Below are 26,428 nucleotides of genomic sequence, written 5' to 3'. Positions count from 1 at the left end.
TATTCCTGTGGAAGACTGGAAGCTAGGAGGGAAAAAACAGAAAAAGATCTGGAAGGTTTTGATTAAATCCTGGAAGAAAGCAGTGGTAGCTGTTAATACCTAAAGAAGGTAAAGATTCATCAAATCTAGATTAATACAGGCCCATTTCAATAACAAACCATGATTATAAAGTGTTTGTTGCATATAATGGTTAAAAGAATGGCAAAAGTAATGCCAAAATTGACAGATATGGATCAATGTGGCTTTGTGGAGGGAAGGGGCAAATATTTGACAACATTAACAGAACACTTCTGATCCAGATGGAAGCAGAATGTAAGAAAATAACACTGTTGGTGGTAGGTCTTGATAGAGAGAAAGCATTTGACAGAGTAAGCTGAGACTTTTTGAGCAGGGCAACAGAAGCATTTACATTTCCTAAAAAAAGATAAGGTTGATTAGGAGGATATCTGAGGGATCAGAGGTAAAAATTGAAGTGTGTGGGGTCCTTTCTGATAATTTCTGCTTGAGTAGAGGAAACAAGCAGGGGTGTCCTCTTTTCCCTTTGGTATTTGCATTATATTTAGAACCACTGGCAAAGAAAATAAGGGACTCAGAAATTCAAGGAAATAATTGGTATGGTAGTCAAGAAAAGCCGTCTCTGTTTGTAGATATTATTTTATACCTGACAAAACCAGAAATAAGAAGTTATGTACCTACCATAACGTTCCATGTTAGTTGTCTTCTTCTCGCCTTCTTTCTTGCTGGATGGGTTCGGAGCCGATCCTCGGCTCTGACTCGGCCAATACTAAAGCTCGAGAGCTAATTCCACTGGCTCGAGGCTCCCCTATATCCCACAATGCTAGGCGGTAACTACTCAGATCTCGTTTGATAGCTAAACCAAGCAGTTCTGGTCTCCACAGTATGGAGAAAAAAAGAACCCACCTCTATATAAACCTGAATGTAAGCTACCACAAACATAAAAGGGGGAATAGAGGTGGTAGAACATGTGGGAAGGAAAACTCCAAAGGAAGATCCCAAAATTTCCTATCGGTCTGTCCAGGCTAGGGGGAAGGAGGGTGGGACGCAAGAAGACAACCAACATGGAACGTTATGGTAGGTACATAACTTCTTAATGTTAAGTTGTCAATCTCGCCTTCATTCTTGCTGGATGGGACCGCGTCCCTAGCACCTTATTCCGGGTGGCCTATCGGAACAGACTCTTGAGAACAGTGGAACCAAAGTTGGCACGGTTTCTGGAGGCCATATCCAATTTGTAATGTAAAATGAAGGTATGAGGAGAAGCCCAAGTGGCTGCTGCACAAATGGAATCTATTGGCAGCCTGTCCTGAAAAGCTACAGATGTAGCTAATGCCCTAGCTGAATGAGCTCTAGGTCTTGAAGGCAGTTTTTGATGTCTGATTTCATAGATGAAGGTAATTATAGAGGTAAGCCATCTTGAAAGGGACACTTTAGTAACTGGAAGGCCCAATTTCCCTTCCGCATAAGACAGGAAAAGCTGATCAGATTTCCTGAACTGTTTAGTCCTGTCTAAATAATATCTAAGTTGGCGGTGAACATCTAGAAAATGTAACTTTTGTTCCGACCTGTTGGAATAGTCAGGGAAGAAGATGGGGAGATCAATCATTTGGTTCAGGTTTGTCTCAGAGGAAACCTTAGGCAAGAAGGACGGATTAGTCCGGAGGGACACCCTATCTTTGTGGAAAACTAAGTAAGGAGGACGACTGCACAGAGCATGAAGTTCAGATACCTTTCTAGCTGAAGTTATGGCTGCTGAAGTTATGGCTACTAGAAAAAGTGTTTTCCATGAGAGCAACTTAAGAGGGCATGAAGCTGCTGGTTCGAAGGGGGGGAGAATCAAGGATGCCAGAACCAAATTCAAGTCCCATTGAGGTGGGGGATCTTTGATTGGGGGCTTGAGCAGAAAAACACCTCTTAAAAAGGCTTTGCAGAGCTTATGGGACATGATACTGGAGTCTGAGACACCTACATGAAAATTAGATATAGCAGCTAGTTGTACACTAATGGTAGATGAAGAAGAGCCTAAATGAAAGAGCTCTGCCAGAAAGTCTAGGATAGACTGGATAGGTGCAGTGAAGGGGTCTATATTTTTTGATGCTGCCCAGAAGGAAAAACGTTTCCACTTACTATTATAAATCTTCCGGGTAGAAGATTTGTGAGAGGCTATCAGGATGTTTCGGACCAAATGAGAGATTAAGGGAAGCCTGGCTAGGGTAGGAATTGGAGAAACCACGCTGTGAGGTTGAGAGAATGAAGGGAGTGGTGCAGCTGGCCCGACTGATGGGTCAACAGATCTGGCACCGGGTCCAGATGCCAAGGCTGCTCCAACAGGTAATGATGAAGGAACGGAAACCATATCTGTCGAGACCAGTAAGGGGCAATGAGGATCATTGTAACTCTCAAGGTGATAGCTTTCTGAATTAATTGAGATATCAGTGGAAAAGGGGGAAAAGCATACAGACGTCCCCGGGGCCAATCGTGGACTAGAGCGTCTCTGGTGGAATGGCCTGGTAACGGGAAGAGAGTGAAGAAGTCGTGACACTGGCTGTTTTGGGGAGTAGCAAAAAGATCGCAGCAAGGCTGGCCCCATCTTTGGAAGACTTCTTCCAGCACTGATTTCTTTAGAGACCACTCGTGGGGCATGAGAATGGCCCTGCTCAACTTGTCCGCAATCACGTTGGACTTCCCGGGAATATGCATTGCTATCAGAAAACGCTGAGAAGAAATCGCCCACTGCCAAAGTCTGAGTGCCTCTCGACATAAGGGGTAGGATCTGGTTCCGCCCTGTTTGTTGATGTACCACACTACGGACATGTTGTCCGTCTGAATTGCAATAGTCCCTGTGGGAAGAGAGTCCTGAAGGGCTTGCAACGCTAAAAGCACTGCTCTCATCTCTAAGACATTTATGTGCAAGTGGCACTCGAAAAGTTGCCACGTGCCCTGGACTTTCCTGCCCTGATAATGCCCCCCCCACCCGATCAGGGAGGCGTCCGTTGTCACCGTGGTGACTGGGGGGGGGGGAATGAAAGGTCTGCCCTGGAGAACCTGAAGTGATGTGATCCACCAAGACAGGTGATTCTTGCATGATTGAGTTATTAATATGATGCGAGACATCGGGAGCTGTTGGAAGGACCATTGAGTAAACAGCATCCATTGGAGGATCCTCATGTGGAAACGAGCTAAGGGGAGAAGGGTGACAGTAGCTGCCATGAGTCCTAATACCTTCAAGACTACCCTGGCTTTGACCTTGTTGCATTGTAATAGAAGGTAAACTTGTTTGTGGATATCTAACACTCTTTGCTCTGTAAGTCTGGCGGAAAGATTGAGTGTGTCTAAGGTGGCATCTATAAAGGTAATAGATTGACAAGGCGACAAGGCAGATTTTTCAAAATTTATTGAAATGCCTAGAGCTTGGCAAGTTTGGATGGTGAAGTCTCTGGCTAGAAGCAGTTGATGTCTGGTGGTGGCAGTAAGGAGCCAGTCTAAATATGGAAACACCTGGAATCCTTGACGTCTCAAGTGAGCCGCGACCACTGCCATGCATTTGGTAAACACTCGGGGGGCTGTAGTGAGACCAAAGGGCAGGGCTCTGAACTGGTAGTGACTGGCTCCCAGCCTGAAGCGGAGAAACCTCCTGGAGCGTCTGTGCATTTTGATATGGTAGTACGCATCCTGAAGGTCTATAGAGCACATCCAATTGTCCTGACCCAAGAAGGGTAGAATGGACTGTAGCGTGACCATCCGGAATTTTGTTTTTTTGATATAATTGTTTAACTTGCTGAGATCCAGTATAGGTCTCCAGTCTCCTGTTTTTTTTGGTACCAAAAAGAATTTGGAGTAGATTCCGGGTCCTTGCTGGTCTGCTGGGACTGATTGGATAGCTCTTTTTGATAACAGCTTTGATATTTCTAGTGCTGCTTGTTCCCTTAGACTGGGTGGAATGTCTGGAAGGGATCCTTTGGGTTGGGATGGGATGTGAATAAAGGGAATTTTGTAACCCTCGGATATGATTGACTGTACCCATTTGTCTTGGTTGAGGGAAAGCCAGACTTTTGGGTACACTGATAATCTTCCCCCGACTGCCTCCGAAGTTGACAGCGGGGCAGCTCCTCAGGGATGCTGAAAGGGTTTATCAGAGAAAGTTTCTCTACTACCCTGGTTTTGCGGACCTCCTCTGCCTCTAGGGCGGCGTCTATTGTTATTCCCCCCTCTGCCTCTAGAGGGGAATCGACCTTGTGCATCAGATGAGACTCCCTGAGGTTTGCGGAACCACATTTTTCCTCCCCTCTTATCTTTTGGATAAGGTCTAGAAGGGGTAGAAAAACGGACTCCCACGGCAGAGAGAGTCTTACCTTCCACCTCACACCTAGTCAATGTATCCTTCACCTGAGAACCAAACAATGCTGAGCCATCAAAGGGGGAATTGGTGAAGGACACCTTGAAAGGGTCCGCAAAATTGCAAAGCCGCATCCAGGCGTGACGTCGTAAAGCTACACCTGTGCCTGCGGCCCTACTCGCCCCATCAGCAGCATATGAGATAAGCTGCATGGAGGAGTTAACAATCGAATTCAGGGTTGCCAACTGGGAGTTCATTTTGTCTTGGAACCCCTCAGCTGTTGGATCCTGTATAGCCTCACCCATATCTTTGAGCAAATCTCTCTGGAGACGGGTGAAGTGACACAAGTAGTTCAGCGACCGCATTGAAAAGGTCGGTGACGAAAACATCCGCTTACCTTACCTGTCCATGGTCCTAGACTCCTTATTAGGAGGATGGACAGGTACCGAAGGATCGGCTAACTCCTTCTTAGTGGCTGCGGCCACCACCATGGCATCAACAGAGATACCTTTTGATAGAAACTCTTTGTCCTTAGGGGCAGTAATAAATTTTGACGGCCTCCTTGGGGTAGGTTCCACTGAATCAGGGGCCGTCCAAGCCTTCCTTGCCACCACTTCCATAAGGGGGTCAAAGGGAGGGGACACCCAGGAGGTGGAAGGGCGAGAGCCAAATGCCTCAAGGTAAACTGACTCATCCTCTGAAGGGTTAAGGGCGGGCCAGTTCCCCCTCTGTTTCAGGATTTCAAGGATGTCAGCAAAGGAGACATCCTCATAGGGGGACCGAGGGGAACCTTCAGATTCCTCCAAGTCAGTGTCAGAGGTGATAGACTCAGGGGAGTCAATGTGCTTCCTCTTGCACTGTCTCTTCTGAGGGGGTTCTCCTACCGGATCAGGAGAGGCCTTGGAAGAGGAGGAAATTCCCAATGGGGAAACCTGAGGAGCTGGCTCTCTGCGGTCTGATACAAGGGGATGGGTAGAAATCACCGCAGGCACTGAAGAGGGAGGAGCTGATGGAGCCGACTGTGGGGTAGACACTGGGTCTAGCACGCTCTGCATGACCTCGAAGGCACCCCTATCAGGCAAGGCCGGAGGTCCCCACTCCGAGGAGACAAGGACCCCCACCGGCACTGACAGGGATGGCTCCGAGGCTGATGTCGGAGCCGAACTCACCAGCGCCGATGCTCCGAGAGGGAGAACGGGGTCAGACAAGGGTCCGATGCCACTCGCCCCCTCGGAGCCGATGAGGGAAGCCCGGCGCCGAGATCCCTCCAATGAGGAAATCGGAGCAGACGACGGAGCCGAAAGGGAAGGTATCGGCTCCAAAGCACCGACAGCCACGGCTCCGATGAGCCCCAGCTCTGAACTCAAAGGAGTCGGAGGAGGAATAAAATCAGGGATGGAAATAGCCGCTGACTGTTGAGTAGGGCTATGCAGCATTTGGGCCAGTGCCTCGGACTTGAGAAGTCTACTCACCACCCTTTGTAAATCATGGTCGGACAGCCTGGAGGACCGAGAGGAATGAGACCTATGGCTCCATTCTGATAGAAGAGGAGATCCCGGCGCCGAATGGATGGAGCCGATGGAAGGGGACCTAGACCTCTTCTTTGAAGGTGGCTCCGATAAGCCTATCGGAGCCAACTGAGTCTTGTCAACCTCGGCTCCAGCCGGAGCCGAGGTGATGGTATGAGATTTGGAAACATCGGCTCCAGCCGGAGCCGATGTCGAAGCCGTTTTAATGCTTCCAGGGGATGGCTCTGAAACTGGAGCCGACAGTCTGGAAGTCTTAGAAGGCTTCCCTGACACAGACTGGGTCGGGGGGCCTTCAGGCTTTAACAAGCCACGTAGAATCAATTTATTTTTGCGTTCCTGCAGGACTCTAGGGCTGAATGCATGGCACACAGCACATGAGTCCTGCAGGTGCAAAGGTCCCAGGCAATATACACAAAAAGTGTGACCGTCTGTCAGAGACATTTTCTGACAGCATGAATCACACTTCTTGAAGCCTGAGACCTTGGAGTCTTTAGACATCCTAAAAGCTGAGTGAAGAAAAACACAAACACAACACACAGACACACCCTTAACCAAAATAAAAATCCAGTCACACTGAAGGACTAGGGGAAGGAGAGGGAGAGGGCCAAAGGCCTAAAAGTTAAGAAGAGAATAAAAAGGGAATTCTGACACAAGAGGGGGACCCAATTTAAACTAATGAAATACTTTAAATAAAACTATACTAAATGGAAAAAAATAGGGGTTGAAATACAAGTTTCTGAACAAGAAAACTTACTAACCTGCCAGAGCCGGTAGAAGAAGCACCTCGCGTCAGCTAAGCGGCAAACGAGATCTGGGAAGTTACCGCCTAGCATTGTGGGATATAGGGGAGCCTCGAGCCGGTGGAATTAGCTCTCGAGCTTTAGTATTGGCCGAGTTGGAGCCGAGGATCGGCTCCGAACCCATCCAGCAAGAATGAAGGCGAGATTGACAACTTAACATGAGGCATTACAGTGTTGTGGAACATTTTGAAACAGTTTCAAATCTTTTGGTGATGCAAAACTAATGAAGCAAAAACAAAAGCAATAGCAGTAAATTATGTACTCACACACAAAATGGTTAAGCAATATGTGTATTTATGGCAACATGATAAAATTAAGTATTTAGGAATATGGATTAAAAATTATTCTGGTGTGCAGCTAAGGATATGTGGGAAGAGACTAAACAAAAGATAATACAAAAACTGAGAAAAATGGAAGCTTTGTTATATGGATATGGATAATAAGATGCAAGTTAATTTTTTGTCCCATTAGTCTTATACAAGGTCAGGCATATTTTTATCAAGCAGAGAAGTTGTGGATAGCTATACAAAGAGCTGAAGGACTTTATCAGGGAGGGAAAGACATTAGGAGTCAAGTGGGATAAGCTGATTCTTCCAGTAGAACAGGGTGGGGATTGGGATTACCCCATTTGAAGAGGTCCTTCAGAGCTACACAGTTAAGGCTCCTATACATAGCACAATTAGAAAACTATAATTCAAAGTGGAAAGGGATGATGGTGAAATGGGGACAAGCTCAAGAAACAAGGAAAGACTGGGGTTTTGGATGCAGGCCTTTAAGGAGAATAACAATAATCATACAGAATATTACATCCATAAACTGGCAGAAAGTATCTTAAGAACTAAGCCAATACGGGAATGGAAAAAGGAGATGCTGCCAATAGGGATGATTGCAATTAGGAATACAGACAATAGGCAAGAGGGGGCTGGGATTTATTGGAGAAAACTGGCAAAGGAACCAAGGTGTTGGGAGAAAATAACTATAGAGGGAAAGAAGTCAGAATGGGAAGACACCAAGAATTTATCTGGACTGCAGGTTAGAGAATGCTTCTGTTTCAAGGATTGATATCAGAGTATAGGCAAAGAGAAAGAAATAGGGGGGGTCCTAAATGAAAGACCAGCACTGGCAGAGTTTTTAGTAGAATCTAGAACAGAAGCTGCCATCAAAAAAGGAACAATCAGTAGAGTATATAAAATATTGCATGATAACTATATGCATCAGTCAGAGGATGTTAGAAAGGACTGGAAAGAGAGACTGGATAAGCGATTGACCAAGAAACAATGGGAGAATGTATGTATGTCTCCCAAATATGCAACAAAGTCTACAAGATTTAGGAGTTTTGCTTGGAAATATTTACACAGATATGTTTACACCTCACGTAGACTCCAGAGAATTTTTCCTCAGGTACACAGCAAATGTTGGAGGTGTGATGGGAGGAAAGAGGAAATTGGTAACATATTTTCTGGAAGTGCAGTGAGATGGAGGACTTAAGGATTCCCTGCAGGATGCACTGTCAGAGATGCTGGGTGGGTAGATTGGTGTGATGCGGGAGATACTTTTTCTGAACTATGAAACAGAATTGGAACTGCCTAGACATGGTAAGGCCTTGCTGTGTCTAATTATGGTGGCTGCCAAAAAGGCAATTACTAGAAAATGGAAATCAAAATCTAAACCAATTATATTTGAAGTAGTGAATATAGTAACAGAGATAAAACAACTGGAACTGAGATCTTAAGGAAAGGGTAGGAGCAAACTACACAGAAAAAATAGAAACTGTGGGAACAACACATACATGGGAGGAATGAGGTTAAAAAGAAGTTGAGACTTAAATGAGCTATGTAATGTTTGACTGAAAATGATTGGGTAGATTATAAGTGATGCATAATGTTTGCAAGAGAGAGTGTGTCAGTACGGTTTGTGATGCAAAATTCTTACAACTAGGATTGTGTCAATGTGGTTTGTTTTCATTTACATAAGTATATGTTTGCCTATGTAGCTATGATGGTTTAATAAAGATGTTTCTTGTTTAAAAAAAAACAAGGGGAAGGCAGAATTTAATATTTATGTAATGTTGCTTAAGTTATATGAAATATAGCAATATTTGTGAACTATAATGCTTGTAAACGTGAACTTGTTAATACAGTTTGATTACTTTTACATAAATGTAAATATTCCTATCTCACAAATGATAATTCAATATAAGTTTTAAAAAAAATCTACATATACTTGTACATATACGTGTTTCCTGTAATTGTACTATTTGTTACTGTATCAGTAACCTGGGCTGAACCTGTAATTGGCATTTCTGTTATTAGTGTTCCACTCTGGTCAAGAAAATGTGAATAGATGCATATTTATTAAAGACAGATAGATACACAGGTATAAAAAGGATTCTGACTACTCAGAAAATGGAAACTAAACAAGTGAGGGTGTAGCAGCTGTAATAAAAAGCAAAATAGGACCGTACTAGTAAGGGGGGAATCATCAACTGGAGGCAACATAGGAAAATGATTTCCACATGCAGCTGAGGAAAATAATTTAAAACTAGATCTTAAAGGAAAATTGATAAAATGAAGAATGACTGGGGAGAAATCTATCCTTCCATTAATTCGGAAGACCTTGACAACTCAGGGCATCACCTATGCCATTTCAGAATAATGGCAGAAAGTTTTCATCAAAGAGGTGCTTTTCTAGTAATCATACCTCTCAACCTGGAATCATAAAAAATCTGGACAAAAGCCCATGAAAAATAGGAACAATTGGCCAACAATCTGTATGCTGATTAACATAGGTTCATAGGTTTATACTAGGCTATCTGCCCTAAGGCATTTATAAGCCTAGCCCAAATTTTTGTGGCTTACGCCACCCCTTATATGAAAAAATACTGTGCCCATTAGTTTGTTGTGCCTCTGTCCAGCAGTGACACAGAGATTATTCCCGGGGTAAACCTACGATCTCCCATCCACAGGTCTAGATTTCTCTTGAACAGAGTCAGCGAGGTGCTCTGCCTCACATGGACCGGGATTTTATTCCACAGCATAGGGAGTCTCTGAGTGATAAATCTATCCCTCCAGCATGTCCTATTTATATCCGTGCTAAGGTTTAAGTCGCTTGCTCTAGTGGTTTTGGTGGATTTGGATTTTTGAGGTGGAGCATGTCCATTAATTCGGGTTGGACATGGCCTTGTATGTCAGGCACATGTCACCTCTGAGCAGACGGTATGCGACTGAATAGAGCTGGAGTTTCTTCAATCTGGCAGCATATGACAGATTTTGGAGTCCCTTTATCCTTTTGGTGAGGAACTTTTGGGGTCTCTCCAATTGCTGCAGATGTCGGGTGAGATGCATCCCGAATGGGGCATTGTACTCGATCATTGGTCTGATAAGTGAAGAGTACAGGGGAACAATGACCTCACTAGATCTGGATGTGAATCCCTTCATGATCAGGTGGGCAATGTAGAAGGTCTTTCTAACCACTTTAGCAATGTGAATGTCAAAAGAAAGGCCACTGTCAACCTGGGTCCCCAGGTCCCTGATAACCTCTTCTGTGCTTAGTGGATTGCCACCTATATGGTAGCTTGGGGTTACCTTGTTTTTCCCGAAGGGTATGACTATACATTTTTGGCGTTCAACTTCAGGCCATGGCTCTGGCACCAGCTATCTGTTTCCGTGAGTCCCTTCTGAAGGATATCCGTGTCCGATGCACTTTCCACTATGGCGCCCAGTTTGCAGTCGTCTGCAAACTTTGTCAGCCAAAGTCCTCCCATGTTGGCCTGTACTTCTGAGAAGTAGATGCCAAACAATAGGGGGCCAAGGACCGAGCCCTGTGGGACACCACTTGTGACCGGCTTGGAGTCTGACACAGCGCCAGCAACTCTAACCCTGTGGGTTCTGTCCTTAAGCCAGTTTGCAACCCATCTTGTGACATATGGGTTTACATTTAAGCTGGTATGTTTTTCTACAATACCCGAGTGGGGTATTGTGTCGAAAGCCTTTGCAAGGTCAAGGTAGGCTGTATGGACTGCCTTTCCCTCATCAATGGCCTTGGTGACTGTTTCGAAGAAGTCGACCAAGTTCAAAAGGCATGATCTTCCCTTGACAAAGCCAAACTGGGTCGGGTCCAATGTCTGCAAGTCCCCTATATCTTTGTTTATGAGCTCCATTATGATCCTCTCCATAGCTTTGCAGACTAGACTTGTTAAGCTTATGGGGCAGTAATTACCAGGGTCCGTAGAGGCACCGCCTTTGTGGAGTGGGACCACAGTTGCCGTCGACACTCCTTGGGCACGTATCCTGTGGTAAGGCTGAGATTAAACAGCTGCCTTATGTGCGGGTTTAATTCCTCATTTAGCTCGTGTAGCACACAGCCGGGACACCATCCGGTCCCATTGATGCTGTGTTTTTAGCTTTAGAGAGAGCAGCTTTCACCTGCGCATTTGAGATGTCCGGGAGGCTACACTCGGCTGGGATAGTTATCTCTCCTTTAGGGGAGAGGGGGTGAAGTTTGCACTGAACCTGTCTGCCAGTATGTTGGCAATGTCTGTGGGTTCAGTGATTTTTGTATCATTTTGGACTAATTCTGAGCATATCTGGGAGTTTCCACCCAGGTTCCTAACATAGCTGAAAAAGGCCTTATGATTGTCCTTTGAATCCATGGCAATTTTTCTCTCAAAATTGGCCTTGGTTGATTTTATGAGTGCTCGTATTTTTTTTACTAATAATGATCAGGGGTGACTTCCCATTTATGGATTTTGTTCTATCATGTAATAGCTTTCTCCTCTTATTGTAAAGTTTGTCAATGGCTGGGGTCCACCAGACTGGACGTTTGCCCTTTGTGGAAAGAGTCTTGGTTTTATTTGGGATTGCCTGATCCATGCAGTCCTGGAGGTGTTCATAGAAGGCATTTGTAAGGGCTTCCGCAGCTTGGGTTGTGGTTTCCTCTGGCTCAGGGGCCTTGAAGGATACCACACCAGTCTTGAGTAGTGTGAAATTTGCTTTAGAGAAGTTCTTCACTATGGTCTTTTTTGTTTGGGGTGGGGGCGGGATGTGGATTTCCAGTGAGATTAGTTTATGATCAGATCTCACCAATGCGTGACATACTTCCGTGTGGAGCATTTTGTCCCCATGTTTGTGACAATGAGATCTAGTATATTTTCTCCTCTCGTGGGAACAGTGACTAGCTGTTCCATGGCATTTGAATTTATGAACTCCAGGAACCGTTGGGCTAGAAAGTTAGGGCTTGAGTAATGTTCCCAGTCTATATTCTGGTAGTTGAAGTCACCCAATAAGATGGTGTTTGGAGATACATTTATACCCTCCAGTGTCTTCAGGAAGGCTGTGTGGGGTTCCTGAGTTTGAGAGGGTGGCCTGTAGCATGCTACAATTTGTAGAGCAGTTTTTCCTATGGTTAGTTGCACCTGGATGGTTTCCGAGCTTGTGCATTGCCACCAACCTGGAGGTGTGGGTATCCTTTATGAATATGGATACACCCCTCCTTTTGTGGTGTGGTCCGGGTTTTGGGGCCGAACGCATGATATGAGGTAAAACCTAATAGTGCCGGGTGCTCTCAGGAGCCTTGAACCAGGTTTCAGTTACAGCACAGACATCGATGTTCTCCATACTGAGAAGGGCCTCGAGTGCGTGCATTTTGAGATTTAGACTTCTGGCATTGAGCAGCATTACCCTCAGTTTCTTCCCATTTTTGTTTTCTAGGGTGGTAGGTTTAGAATTTGAGCCTTGCCTAAAAAGGCACTATGGGGTGGCAAGAGCCTTAGCCAATATCCGGAATCCCAGGGTGACAGGTGCAAGCCGTCCCTCAAGCAGCGTGGCTTGTCAAGCATGTCATCCCAGGCAGACAGACACTGGATCCCCTTTGAATGACACCAGACATTAAGCCAATTGTTAAAGCTGATCATCTTGTCTCTATATTGTGGCATCATTCTTGGTGAAGGAAGGATACTGCTCAGGGTTAGGGTCATACCTGCCTGGGCTACATAATCAGAGAGCTCCTCTATGTCTCTTTTCATGTAGTCCAGGGAGGTGCGTCTCAGGTCGTTCACACCAGCATGGACAATGACTGTGTCATATTTGTACTTGCCGTGGAGTGACCCGAGTGCTTGTGTTATGTGGCGGATTCTAGCCCGATAGGCAGCTTACTGTAACCCTCTCCTTGTTCAGCCTGGTGAGTGGGACGTCAGTGTGTCTGACTATGGAGTCACCTATGACAAGTATGTTTGGTGTTGTATTTGGCCTTAAGGGCTGTGACTGCTTTGCACACTGCTTTTGTGGTTTATGTGTTGCTTGTGGGGTGTCTTGAGGTAGCAGTTGTTTGGGTGTCTGCTTTGGGGGCCTCTGCTGTTTAGGTAAATGTTTACGCAGAGCCTCCGAGTATGTCTTTGTGTGTTTATGTGTTTGATTCAGTGGAGTGGTAGCATTATGTGAGGCTGGTTTTGTGGTGTGTGTAGTTGCCTTCTCCTCCTGTCTGGTCTTGCCAGTCCTGAGTTGAGAGAGCTCAGCCTCCAGTTTGGCTAAATAGCTGCATCTCTCAAGTATTTGTGTTATGTGGGAGGAGGAGAGGGTTGTCTGTGTACATGAGGCAGTTATAACATTGCCTCAAGATTCCCAGATTCACCAGCTGGACCGGAGAGGAGATTGACAACTGACCTTTGGACATGCTAGAATAATATTGGGAATTCCTTAATTGAAAACAAGGGCCAGTGGGGAGTGAGGGTGTAGTGCTTTTAATTTTTAGTGCTGACTTATATAATTGCTTTAGTGAGCAAGTGCCAGGTAACTTGAGTGCAATGTGTTACAAGTAACTAAATGCAAAAACGACAAACAGTAACTTTCTTTCAAGTGAAACAAGGAAATAAGTACAGTAAGCAATGCAGATATCACTAGTGATCCACAGAAGCGCTGAGAAGTTGCGTATTAGGTGGAATTAGCTTCCAGGGAAATAACAAGCAAACAAACAACAAGCATATAAACAAAGCTAGATTCAGCAGGCCTGGATCTAGTCTATGCTAGAGCAAACAAGGTGAACCAATTTCAGTAAGATACAGTTCAAATATTCAGGACCTATAAACCTCTAACCAGAAATTCCCAGCTCAGAAGGGCAGAGTCCAGCCTCTTCTCCCACAAGAGTGCAGACCACGAACCTTCTTAATGTAAAATAACTGGCCTGAAGCCCAAGTGCCTAAACCAGAACTAATACACTTGGACACTGGGCTCTCAATCAGCAGTTCCCAACTTAGAAGGATGAAAGCTACCTGTCCTGCCACCACAGTGCTTGCCACAAAACCTTCCTAATGTAAAACAACTGGTCTGAAGCCCAAGTGCTTAATCCAAAAGACTTGAATGATAGCTACACTTTAATCAAGTTACAACCAAGCAGTAATAAATACCATTGAATACTTTAGAGAATGTCTGGATTAGTGCTCAAGTTACACAAACAAAGCTAGATCCAGCAGGCCCGAATCCAGTCTATGCCACAGCAAACAAGGCGCACCAACTTCAGTAAGAAACAGTTCAGATATGCATGCACTATAAGTCTTAAACCAGAAATTCCCAGCTCAGAAGGGCAGAGTCCAGCCTCTCCTCCCACAAGAGTGCAGACCACGAACCCTCTTAATGTAAAATAACTGGCTTGAAAGCCCAAGTGCTTAAACCAGAATTAATACACTTTTAGAATAACAGACACTGAGCCCTCAATCAGCAGTTCTCAACCTAGAAGGATGTAAGCTACCTGTTCTGCCACAACAGTGCAGACCACAAACCCTCTCAGTGCAAAACAACTAACTGGTCCGAAGCCCAAGTGTTTAAACCAAAAGGCTTAGAATGAGTTACACCAAGCAGTAATAAATACAATTGAGTATTTTAAGATGATGCAAAAGTAAAAAGAAGTAGGTAAAACACAAGTACAGTAAAAGCAGATGGAAATTTTTTTTTTTTTTTCTGAACAAGTGCTGAGATCAAAGAAACAGATTTGAGTGCTGAAACTAGAAAACTGGCTAGTTATAAGAAAAAAACAAGCTAAAAGGCTTCCCTCAAACACAGAAGGGCTTGGGGGCTCAGAAGCCTGCAAATAGTCTGTACCACTTAACAAGAAAGGCAGGAAATAAGCTTATTTTTTTTTTTCCATTTCCCAGATGCTCTCTTTGTACACAGTAGGAGTGCCTGAAATCAGAATATGATCTCACTGCACTCAGTTGAGTGAGCAAATGAGATGGGCCCAGAGGCAGGCTGAGGGGCGGGCAGTTTCAATGCCACTAAGATTAACACCAAAACAAAAACAGGGCGGGTAGGTGGGAATAACTGAAGAGCAGAATAACTTCAGTTAAAAATTCCTTCAACACTCAAATTAAATACTGTATTTTTTAAAAAAAAAAAAGTGCAGATAAAGGTACTTAAATTCTCTTATACGTCCAGTTGAATATAACCAAGTTCTTAGCTGGCCAAGCTGAAGTTTTATAGCAGGAATTATTTCACATGCACCAGTTTAAATATGCAAGGACAGGAAATCAAAGAATGTGGCTACCCCCACACCTGTAATTACTAGCAAATAACAAAATTCAGCCAACACTAGCTTCAGTTCAAGTTACTGAAGAGCAGAATAACTTCAGTTAAAAATTCCTTCAACACTCAAATTAAATACTGTATTTTTAAAAAAAAAAGTGCAGATAAAGGTACTTAAATTCTCTTATACGTCCAGTTGAATATAACCAAGTTCTTAGCTGGCCAAGCTGAAGTTTTAAAAACTTTGCATGCATAATTATGTAACCCCACCCACTTGATTGGAATTGTGGGATATCAACTTTTAAACAAACTGAAGAACAGACAATATTAAACACAAAAACAGAACAGCAATAATGTTTTGTTTATATTAATATTTGAACGTGTATCAAACTTTGAACTTGTGCAAAATTAAAATACAATAAAAATAAAATTAATTGCTCCTACACCATTTCTCTCCATCTCTTAGAGTAAGAAATCTGGAGAAAGCCACAAATAATGGGGGGGGGGGGGGTGGACAATAACCAGCAGCTGCACATTTACTCAGTGGAAAAAAAAATCAACAAAGTGAATGGATAAATGCTTTGCTAAAAATGGTTCCATAGCTAAACACTTGCAATCATAACCCTACAATTGTTATTCCAGAGGAAAAATTCTAATTTCTTAACATGAAACTAATATGCTGGATATGCTGAATTTTATGACAGCACTGCCATCAAAAACAGTTCATTACATTCAGAATAAGCCACAGTCCCCAGATGCTTCTGCATAGACTTACTAAAATCAAACCATTGTTTCTTAGTCTTCCAACAGACCAATGAATGCAGCTCTTGAAAAAAAGGGCAGAAAAAAACTTTTGCTCTTCTGCAAATTAGCTTTGTTAATGAAAGATTACAATGTTTGAGGCTAACTCCATTGCTGCCTTAATGTTGATTATCGTTTGGAATGCTGTTTTCCAATACAAGCCACAATTTCATACCAGACTCGCCATAACAATGAATGCTAATAAAAGCAGCAGCTATTATAGGTAAACATAAATAAAATTATGTCTGATAATACAGTATATATTTGCAAGCCTCCACAATTAATGTAACACTACGTAACAAAAAGGTATTAAACACATGAAAAATATAGACTACAAACAACAGAATATAAGCCAGGTATTTGCATGGGATTCATTATTATTTGAATATGGGTAGACAACAGCCTATGCAACATGACCATGACTACTTCACTGCTTAAAATTCACTCCTTTGTTTTCTAATTCATTTAGTAATACTGTCTGTGTTCTAATGCTTCACATACAATAAACAAAGAGTAACAACTATTATCTAGGCTAGCAAATACTAGCAAAAGAAAGATATCTAAAGACTAGCAGTAGCAGAATGATGGCTAGTTATCATAATATTATAGTAAACCAGATGTAATGCCAACACATTGTTACACAGGAAAACTGTAAAATGTAATGTAAATGTGAAAACCAGGCATACAGCCACTGATGTAAAAAATGGTAGTATTATAAAAAAAGACAACAAATTGCATATAATTGTAATCCTGGAGCTCAGGGGGGCTCATCACAAGTTGCCTGTTTGAGGGACAGCATCTCTGAATGCATGCCAGTCACCAGCACTGCTTAAATGAAACAGAAAGGTTTGTAAATGCACGGATTTATGATTATTTCTTTTCCTCTAAATACTTAAACAGTTGCTGCATGTGTTAAAAAGAATAGACTAGTGCTAATTTGAGCTGAGCTACCTATATGATGAATTAATATCTAGTCTCTTTTTTCTTTTTCTTTTCCTTGTACTTGGAAGACTTGGACACTGGGTGCTGACTCTGCAGCTCGACTGCTGCACTTAAATATTAACAAATGGCTCCCCGGTTGCTCCCTAATTAATTTAAAACAAAAAACAGCTCAAGACTCGAGAGAGTCATCCTCCACTGCTGTCACTGTGTGCTGCTGACTGCTGCAGTGCTACTTAATTAAATCCAGACACTCAGGCAGGAACTGACTCCACAATCCGATTCTACACTGTTGCAAGTATAACTATATACAGAAAAACAAAAACAGAAAGAGTACACACCTCCTCAAGCCCTCAACTGAATTCCAACAGGCTGGCAAGTCTGCCTCATGAAGGTCATGTAATCGCAAACATCCCTCCACGTGATGATGTCAGCGACAACTTCACCCAAAAAAAAAGCAAATTCGGGAATTAAAGGGGCCATTCCAAAATTCATGGCACCCCATTATTTTGCCCTCAAAACTGCTAATACTGAGGAATTTGGTACGGTTAGAAGTATGCGTAGCAGTTTGTGTTATACTTCATGTCTGCACACTCTGCCTAGCATAACTTTCAGTAGGGAAATATACATACAAGGAAACAATACTGTAAAATGCTGTGTGATACTGTATGATTTCACAGCAGTTAAGGGATGAAAAGCTGCAGATGGAGTAAAATTAGCAGCTTGATTATTGGACTGATGTGAAATTTTCACACATTAAAAACAATTGTTAAAGTGTCAAAAAAGTGGAAATGTACAGCTGGTACTTTGGATCTTGATGAGATATATGTAGACACTTGCAATTTGTGCTCCCTCATTCCCCACAATACAAGCATTAAGTGTGGACTTACAAAAGAATCTTCTTCTTCTTTCAGCTGTTCCCATTAGGGGTCGCCACAGTGGATCATCTGTTTCCATTTCTTCCTATCCTCTGCATCTTGCTCTATCACAACCACCACCTGCACGTCCTCTCTTACCACATCCATAAACCTTAACTTAGGCCTTTCCTCCTTTTCCCTTACCTGGCAGCTCCATCCTTAGCATCCTTTTTCCAATATACCCAGCATCACGCCTCAGCATGTCCAAACCAACGCAATCTTGCCTCTCTGGCTTCGTTTCCAAACCATCCAACCTGAGCTAACCCTCTAATATACTGATTCCTAATCTTGTTCATTCTCATCACACCCAATGCAAATGTTAACATCCTTAACTCTGACTTCTGCCTTTTTGTCAATGCCAACATCTCCAACCCATAGAACATAGCTGGTCTCACTACTCTCTTGTAGGCCTTGCCTTTCACTATTACTGGTACCAGTCTGTCACAAATCAATCCTGACACTCTTCTCCACCCACTGCACCCCACCTATACTCTCTCTTCTTCACCTCTCTTCCAGACTCACCATTACTCTGAACTGTTGATCCAGAGTATTTCAATTCATCCCCCTTCACCAACTCTACTCCCTGCATCCTCACCATTCCTCTATCTTCTTTCTCATTCACACACACATATTCTGTCTTAGTCCTGCTGACCTTCATTCCTCTCCTCTCTAGAGAATATCTCCACCTCTCCAGGGTCTCCTCAACCTTTTCCCTATTCTCACTACAGATCACAATGGCATCGGCAAACATCATAGTCCATGGGAACTCCTGTCTGATCTTGTCTGTAAACCTGTCCATCACCACTGCAAATAAAGGGCTCAGAGCTGATCTTTAATGTAATCCCACCTCCACCTTAAATGCATCTGTCACTCCTAATGCAGACCACACCGCTGTCACACTACCCTCATACATATCCTGTACCACTCTTACATACTCCTCTGCCACTCCTGACTTCCTTCCTACAACTCCTCTCTAGGCACCCTGTCATATGCTTTCTCTAAGTCCACAAAGACAAACTGCAACTCCTTCTGACCTCTATACTTCTCCATCAACACCCTCAGAGCAAACTTCCCATCTGTAGTGATCTTTTCCAGCATGAAACTATACTGCTGCTCACTAATCTTCACCTCCCTTCTTAACCTAGCTTCCACTACTCTTTCTCATAACTTAATGCCACGGCTGATCAATTTTATCCCTTTGTAGTTACTACAGCTCTGCACATCACCCTTATTCTTAAAAAGCAGTACCAAAACACTTCTCGACTCCTTAGGCATCCTCTCACTTTCCAAGATTTCATTAAACAATCTGGTTAAAAACCCCACTGCCATCTCTCCTAAACACCTCCATGCTTCCACAGGTATGTCATCTGGACCAACAGCCTTCTCATTCTTCATCCACTTCATAGCTGTCCTTACTTCCACTTTGCTAATCTGTTGCACTTTCTAATTCACTATCCCCACATTATCCAACCTTCTTCTCTCTCATTCTATTTGCTCATCAGCCCCTCAAAGTACTCTTTCCATCTGCTCAACACACTCTCCTCGCTTGTGAGCATGTTTCCCACAATATCCTTTATCACCCTTACTTGCTGCACATCTTTCCCAGCTCAGCCCCTCTGTCTAGTCAATCAGTACAGGTCCTTTTCTCCCTACTTAGTGTCCAACCTTTCATGCAACTCTCCATATGCCTTATCCTTAGTCGCCACCTGTCTGGCCATACACCTCATCTCCTTATACTCCTGTTTACTTTCCAAAGAATAAAATGAATACTCAGATATCCAGGACATCGCAAACAGTTGGACTTGCTATGAATGCAAAAAGAAAAAAATCATGACACAAAAGAAAGTTTTCTTGAGGTCTGCCACATTCTGGGTGAATGGTTTGCCTAGCAATATGTCTGATGCTGAAGACTTTTAAAACCTCTGGGCCACAGAAACTGAAGGGAATCCTGAAGATGTTTTTCTAATAAACAGAATGCCCAAGTCCATGGAAATCAGCTCAAAGCTGACCAGTTTTAAGAAGCAGATGAGCAGAACTACAAAGACCTAGCAAACATTTACCATACATTCCAACCAGCTGCAAGGGCTCATAAGAGAGACAACACTCGTGTGGTATGGGATGGCAGACAGAAAGATTAAAGCTGAAATGTTAAGTGCTAGAAAGAGCAAATAGACCTTTGCTAATGGAAATAATTTAGGGTTTACTAGGAAGCTGGAAAAAATAGGATGGAACTAACAACTTTGGCTGTAAGAAAATGTTTTCCAAAATGGGAAATACTTCCTAAGAACAGCAAAGCTTGGAAAGTTTTTGTGGAGAGTTTTTGCTCCAGCCGAGAACTCATCTGAGGTCACAGACCAGTTAAGGTTCACTCTGCAACACATGCCAGTAAAGCTGAAATTATCCAAAATATGGGCTGCAAATTATGTAAAACGGCCAGGAGGTATAATGTTTATTGTGATCGAGGTAACTCGGGTAAGATGAAGTGCAGAAGAAATGCCTTTCTACTATTAGGATACACTAGACAAAGTTTATTAAATACTGTTTGCAGTACACCCGATGACCCTTAACTGAAGCTATCTGATGACATAACAATCAACAGTACCCATCAGTAACCACTACATTTGCAATGTACCTCAGAATGGTCGCAGTAATGGTGAGAGAAAGTAAAATCCTCCTTCCCAAGAAAATCAGTAGTAGAAGGAATCCACAAAATACTCCAGACCAGAAAACACCTACAGATACATTTTCAAAGGCAGCTCTTTCACCAGGGAAAACAAACTGCTACTAGGACCTGACCTCAAGAAAAGCAAGAGTGGGATTGTGTACAATATTTACTAAACAAAATTAGCCCTTTCACATCAAAGAACTACATAAGATGCTCCAGATGTATAATTAAGTATACTAGACTTGCAAGGTGACTCGAGAAATTAATTCTTTTAACAGTAACTATTATCTGTCTGGGAGCCAGTTTCTAACATAAGCTGCTAAACTGATCTGATAACTATGAAATAAGATGATCACCACAAGGAACTATACCCCTCGAATGGAGAAAGTACTGAACTTAAGACTGATTCAGGGTTTAAACCTTTTCAGTATATGAAAGCAATGACAGTCTGTGGATCAAAGACATTCTTTCTTGGTGGTGGTGGTATGAGTAACACTATACATGTATATCATAAGCAATAGAGTTTCTTACTACCACAAGTCCCTTAATATTCTTAAATGCAATCAGAAACCACTAATTGTAATTTATATATTTCAACTTTACAACAGATAGGTAGATTTACTTTACTTACCAAGCAACAACTAATAGGGCCAAACCTAGTACATTTACTCTACACTAGCAAGTTTATCCACTTTCCTAGAAAACCTTGAAATTGACTTAAGTCAGTCTAATCTACTGACAATGACTCTAATGTAAACTGCTACTAAACTCCACAGGTGGACTGAGCAATCTGACATTGACTGTTACATTAAATGACCTCGTCTTGGCTGGGTCGAACTGCACTCATGTTGGAAGATAATTTACTTCTAAACATTTAATAGAAGTACTAGCCTGAAGCCAAGATGTTATGTTAAAGGAAAGTCAAATAATCATCAGCAAATTTCCACTACACCTTCCCCATCTACCACTACTCACTTATGCAGATGATATGGTTATTTATAGTTCTGACCCACTCCATTATACAATTGAAGCAAAACTTCAAAAATACCTTCTTTAGCTACAGTACTGGTTAAATTACAAGAAACTCCCATTTACCTGTGCACAACTTTTTTGCTCTGTATAACTGGCTGTTTGCCATTGTGCTTGGGTCGGGGCTGAAAAGGGTCTTTGTAGCAGTTCACCTACTAGATTATCAAACAGAAAATCAAACTTAGGCCTTGCAGGGAAAGCGGCTGATGAAGTGTAGACATTAACAGACACCACGAGTGTTAGCTATGTAGGTGGAAATCTAATTTAAACTCGGGAACCTACAGAAGACAGCAAATAAGAGAGAGCAATTATAGTTATTTCTACACGCTGTAGCTTTCTTTGTGGTTGAACAGCTTAATGTTTACATTTTTATGCTTTTTTTCCTAATCTGCTTTAAGGTGTTTTTATTTGGAAGCTTGTTCTGTTGTATAAACTTGTTGATTTTTTTACTTAGTTTTTTTAATCTATGGATTTTATTATTTTCTGTATGGAGTAAATCATGCTATTTAAACATGAACTTAAATAATCAGTACACAGCAGATTTGTTTTTGTTTTTTAACCTATTTCTTGAACTGGTATGCCCACAGGACACAAACGGTCCCTTTTTTTCAGGGGTGACCTAAACCACTGTCTGGTTAAGTGATTTGCGCACAGTCACACAGTAGACAAACAAGAGTGGAAGGAATTACAGTCTGTACTCTGGGCAGAGTAAAGCAGCTCATTAACAGCTCAGTGCTTTAGTCCTCTAGTCCTCTGCACGAAGTACCAGAGATGCCCATGCATAACCAAACAAGTCACAAAAGTACTGGGGTGTGCAGATTACTGCCACATATTTACCTCTTCTTTTTATTTATTTTTTCTTATTATTATTTTTTATTTCTTCTCCATTTGTGAAGTAAGCCAGATAATTACCTAAACAACAGCCGTGTTATGTACAAAGCAGTGTTACATTTCTGCTTGACTTTTGTATTTCTACTCCACTTGCTTGTGAGAAAAATATATAGTATAACTAGCAGATAAAATGTTCCTTGTGTAACACAAGCCAGTCTTAGAACAAGTTGAGTATATTGCAATTTTCATCAGAGAGCAAGTTGTGGAATGAAACTTTTAAAATGTTGCTATCAGCATTGGACTTGAAAAGTAGACTTCTCAGTGAACCAACCTGTTTATAGTTTCCAGTAAAGAAGCTTAAAAACAGCATCATAGTTATTTGTTTGTGTTTACATTTTGCCTTATACAGTTACATTATACTTAAGAGCTATATAAAAATAAAAAATATATGTTATTGGAAAGCTTATGTGGGATAGACGGTGGAAAACTGAAAGGATCAAAACTGTATAAACGAAAAAAAAAATCTCTGCATCAAAATCAAAATAACACTAATCACTTACTTGTCATCAGCTAGAGAAGTCACAAAGAAAGGCTGAGTGCAATTTGGTGGTAAAGTTAAACTGTTGGCTTTTTTCTTTCCCAGAAGTGCATTGCTGTGAGTTTCATAAATATCTAAGCTCAGGCCATTGGAAAGTCTGTGAGAAATGATAAAAGGCAGATCCTTAAGACGTTCCAGCTCAGTCATCTGGTCATGACGTACTTGAAGTCGGACAGTGTAGTCTCCTTTTTCCAGTTTCAGAGAATACTTAGAAAAAATAAATAAATTAATTAAATAATGAAAAAGAAAGTTCAACTGATGTACTACTCAGGTTTGTGTGATGGTAAGTAAAAAACATTGCCGCATAAGATACTTACCAATAAAAGCTGATGAAGTAAAACAGATCAGCAATGTAACTATTAATAAACTCGATGAGTTATGTACCTGAAAGGGTTAAACCTGAAAATCCAGTTAACCAGTCTTTAAAGGACATACATAATAAGTCTTTAAGATTAGGTGCACGTGAAATGGAAGAAAGTTGCAGCTGTACAGGGTTTTTAGTGAGTGGGAGTAAAGCAGGGGAAGATGTCACCTGCTGAATTTGCTCAAACAGTTTTGGGGTTCAAGCTTAGTAGAAGGCAGCCAAGTTTAGGGTGACTATGTTATCTGCCTTAATGACACATGGGAAAACAGAATACTGTGTTTGCCTTTATGAAACATGAAAAATAAGAGACTGTGTCTGTTTAATGAAATTTTGACTTGAACTGTTTACTAGAATACCTGCGTTAACCCATAAAAAGAAAGAGGTACTGTGTAATTAGGGTTTATGCTACCTTGGGAAAAAGCTGCTGCTTCTCAAGAGGAAAGAAAGGACTTCATCTGCAAACTATCACAGGTCTCTGTAGGAATATATGAGCTTATCCTGATTTACAAAGTACTAAAATAATGAAGTTACGTACTCACCATAACGTTCCATGTGAGTTGTTCCATCTTGCCTTCATTCTTCACTGATGGGTTCGGAGCCGATCCTCGGCTCCGACACAGCCGACTAGCAAGCTCAAAGTTCTCCAGTAGCTCAAGACCCAACCCCTTATCCCACAATGCACTGCTGGAATTACCTCGGATCTTATTTGCTGCATACCATATAGAAGTGCAATAATTATTCTGCCTAGGAATGAAGACACATTGAAAAACCAGGATGAAGACAGCCTCCAGGTCAACTGCCATCCAGGAGGGGGAAGGAGGGAGGAATGTGAGAATGAAGGCGAGATGGAACAACTCACATGGAACGTTATAGTAAGTAATTAACTTCTTTATGTAAAGTTGTTCAATCTCGCCATTCATTCTTCACTGATGGGTAGTGTCCCTAGCACCCTGATCTTGGGTGGCTCACGGACGTACACTCTTCAGAACCGTAGAATCAAATGAAGCCCTGTCCCTGGAGGCCTTATCCACTTTGTAATGAGTTATAAAAGTGTGAGGTTTAGACCATGTGGCTGCCGTACAGATGTTGTCCAAAGGTAATTTGCCTTGAAAAGCTGAAGAGGTAAAAACTGCTCTGGTTGAAGGAGCCTTCACCTTACTAGACAAGGGCATGTTAGGACAAGAATATGTGTAAGTGATACAATCCAACAGCCACTTAGGCAGAGTTGTTTTGGCAACTGGTTTGTCTTTCCTGGCCTCAGAAAAAGACACAAAAAGCTGATCTGATTTCCTAATGTCTTTTGTTCTGTCTAAATAAAATCTAAGTTGTCTGTGAACATCGAGTTTGTGCAACATATATTCCAATTTGTTGGTATGATTGGGGAAGAAAACGGGCAACTCAGTGACTTGATTGATATTAATCTCAGAACATACTTTAGGCAAAAAGGATGATTTGTCCTGAGAGATACTCTATCAGCATGAAAGACCATATAAGGAGGCTTGATGGATAAGGCTTGGAGCTCTGACACTCTGCAGGCTGAAGTGATGGCTACTAGGAAGATAATTTTCCACGAGAGAAATTTTAGTTCACAAGATGATGTAAGCTCAAAAGGAGGAAGAATGATGCGAGATAACATAAAATTCAGATTCCAGGGAGAATAAGGTGTCTTCACTGGAGGCTTCATGTGAAAGGAACCTTTTAGAAAAGCCTTAGACAATTGGTGAGCCATAATATTCAATCCATCGATCTCTAGATGGAAATTAGATATAGCAGCTAATTGCACTCGCACCGTAGCAACCACTGCTCCTTTGTTGAAAATTTCTGTCAAGAATTGTAAAATAGAAGACAATGGCACCTGGTAAGGGTCAATATTATGGTAGGAAGCCCAAATGGAAAATCTCTTCCACTTACTACGATACAATTTTCTAGTGGAAGGCTTATGGGAAGCCAACAAAATTTGACTAGTGTCATGGGAAAGATTATAAAGCCTGGCTATGCGGGGAATTGGAGCAGCCAAGTGGTTAGCTTCAGTGTCTGCAATGATGGATGAAGTTCCCCGGACTGAAGTCCGGAACTGGGTGCAGGATCCATGGGTCTTCCAGAATGTGATGGTAAAGAAATGGAAACCAAATCTGCCGAGGCCAATGAGGGGCTATAAGGATGATTGTCCATCCCAGCGACTTTGCTTTCTGTAAAAATATGGGTATCAGAGGAATTGGGGGAAATGTGTAGAGGAGACCCGGGGGCCAATCGTGGACAACAGCATCCCTCGGGGAGTGACATGGTGTGGGAATCAGGGCAAAACAGCTTCTGCATTTGTTGTTGATGTGACTGGCAAACAGGTCGCAGGAAGGCTGGCCCCATTTGCAGAAAATCCTGTCCACAATCTCTTGTTTGAGGGACCATTCGTGGGTCAATAAAACTGCCCTGCTTCAGTCTGTCCGCTATGATATTGGATTTGCCCGGGATGTGCGTTGCTAACAGAAAGCACTGGGATGACACTGCCCACTGCCATATTCTGAGGGCTTCTAGGCAAAGGGGATAAGACTTGGTCTCGCCTTGCTTGTTCAGGTACCAGACCACTGACATGATGTCTGTCTGTATTGCATTTGTCCCTACAGGAAGAGAGTCCTGAAAGTATTGCAACACTAGAAGTACTGCTCTCATCTCCAGGACATTGATATGCAGATGTGATTCTTGATCTGTCCACGTGCCTTGGGCAGTCTTTCCCTGAAAAAGCCCCCCACATTATCAGGGAAGCATCTGTGGTCACAGTGGCAACTGGAGGGGGTAGCATGAAAGGACGTCCTATTGTGACATGAAGAGACGTCAACCACCACTGAAGATCCTTTTTGCAAGAATTCGTTATCAGGATCGTGTGATTTATTGGAAGTTCTTGGTAAGACCATTGCATGAATAGAAGCCACTGAAGGATTCTCATATGCATCCTTGCTAACGGGATTGCCAAGATTGCTGCTGCCATCAATCCTAGTACTTTCAATACCTCTGCAGCTGGTGCTCTGTTCTTTGATACCAAGAACATGATGTGTTGACGAAAAATGTAAATCCTTTCTGGTGGAAGACGAAGAGT

At 42.5% G+C, this 26,428-nt stretch overlaps 1 protein-coding gene across 2 annotated transcripts in view; it reads right to left on the bottom strand.

Annotated features, from left to right (window-relative positions):
• Positions 1 to 26,428, bottom strand: part of TPP2 (tripeptidyl peptidase 2) — a 2,672,548-nt gene that overhangs the window by 822,228 nt on the left and 1,823,892 nt on the right. For both annotated transcript variants that reach the window (XM_044071246.1, XM_044071247.1), the window contains exon 22: positions 22,936 to 23,180. In XM_044071246.1, coding sequence (XP_043927181.1) covers positions 22,936 to 23,180 — 245 coding nt within the window. The remainder of the gene's footprint in view (positions 1 to 22,935; positions 23,181 to 26,428) is intronic.

The sequence above is a fragment of the Protopterus annectens genome, chromosome 5.part0 (genome assembly GCF_019279795.1).
Source record: "Protopterus annectens isolate FY-2018-M chromosome 5.part0, PAN1.0, whole genome shotgun sequence".
Taxonomy (NCBI): Eukaryota; Metazoa; Chordata; order Ceratodontiformes; family Protopteridae; genus Protopterus; species Protopterus annectens.
This window is presented reverse-complemented; position numbering and strand designations above follow the sequence as displayed.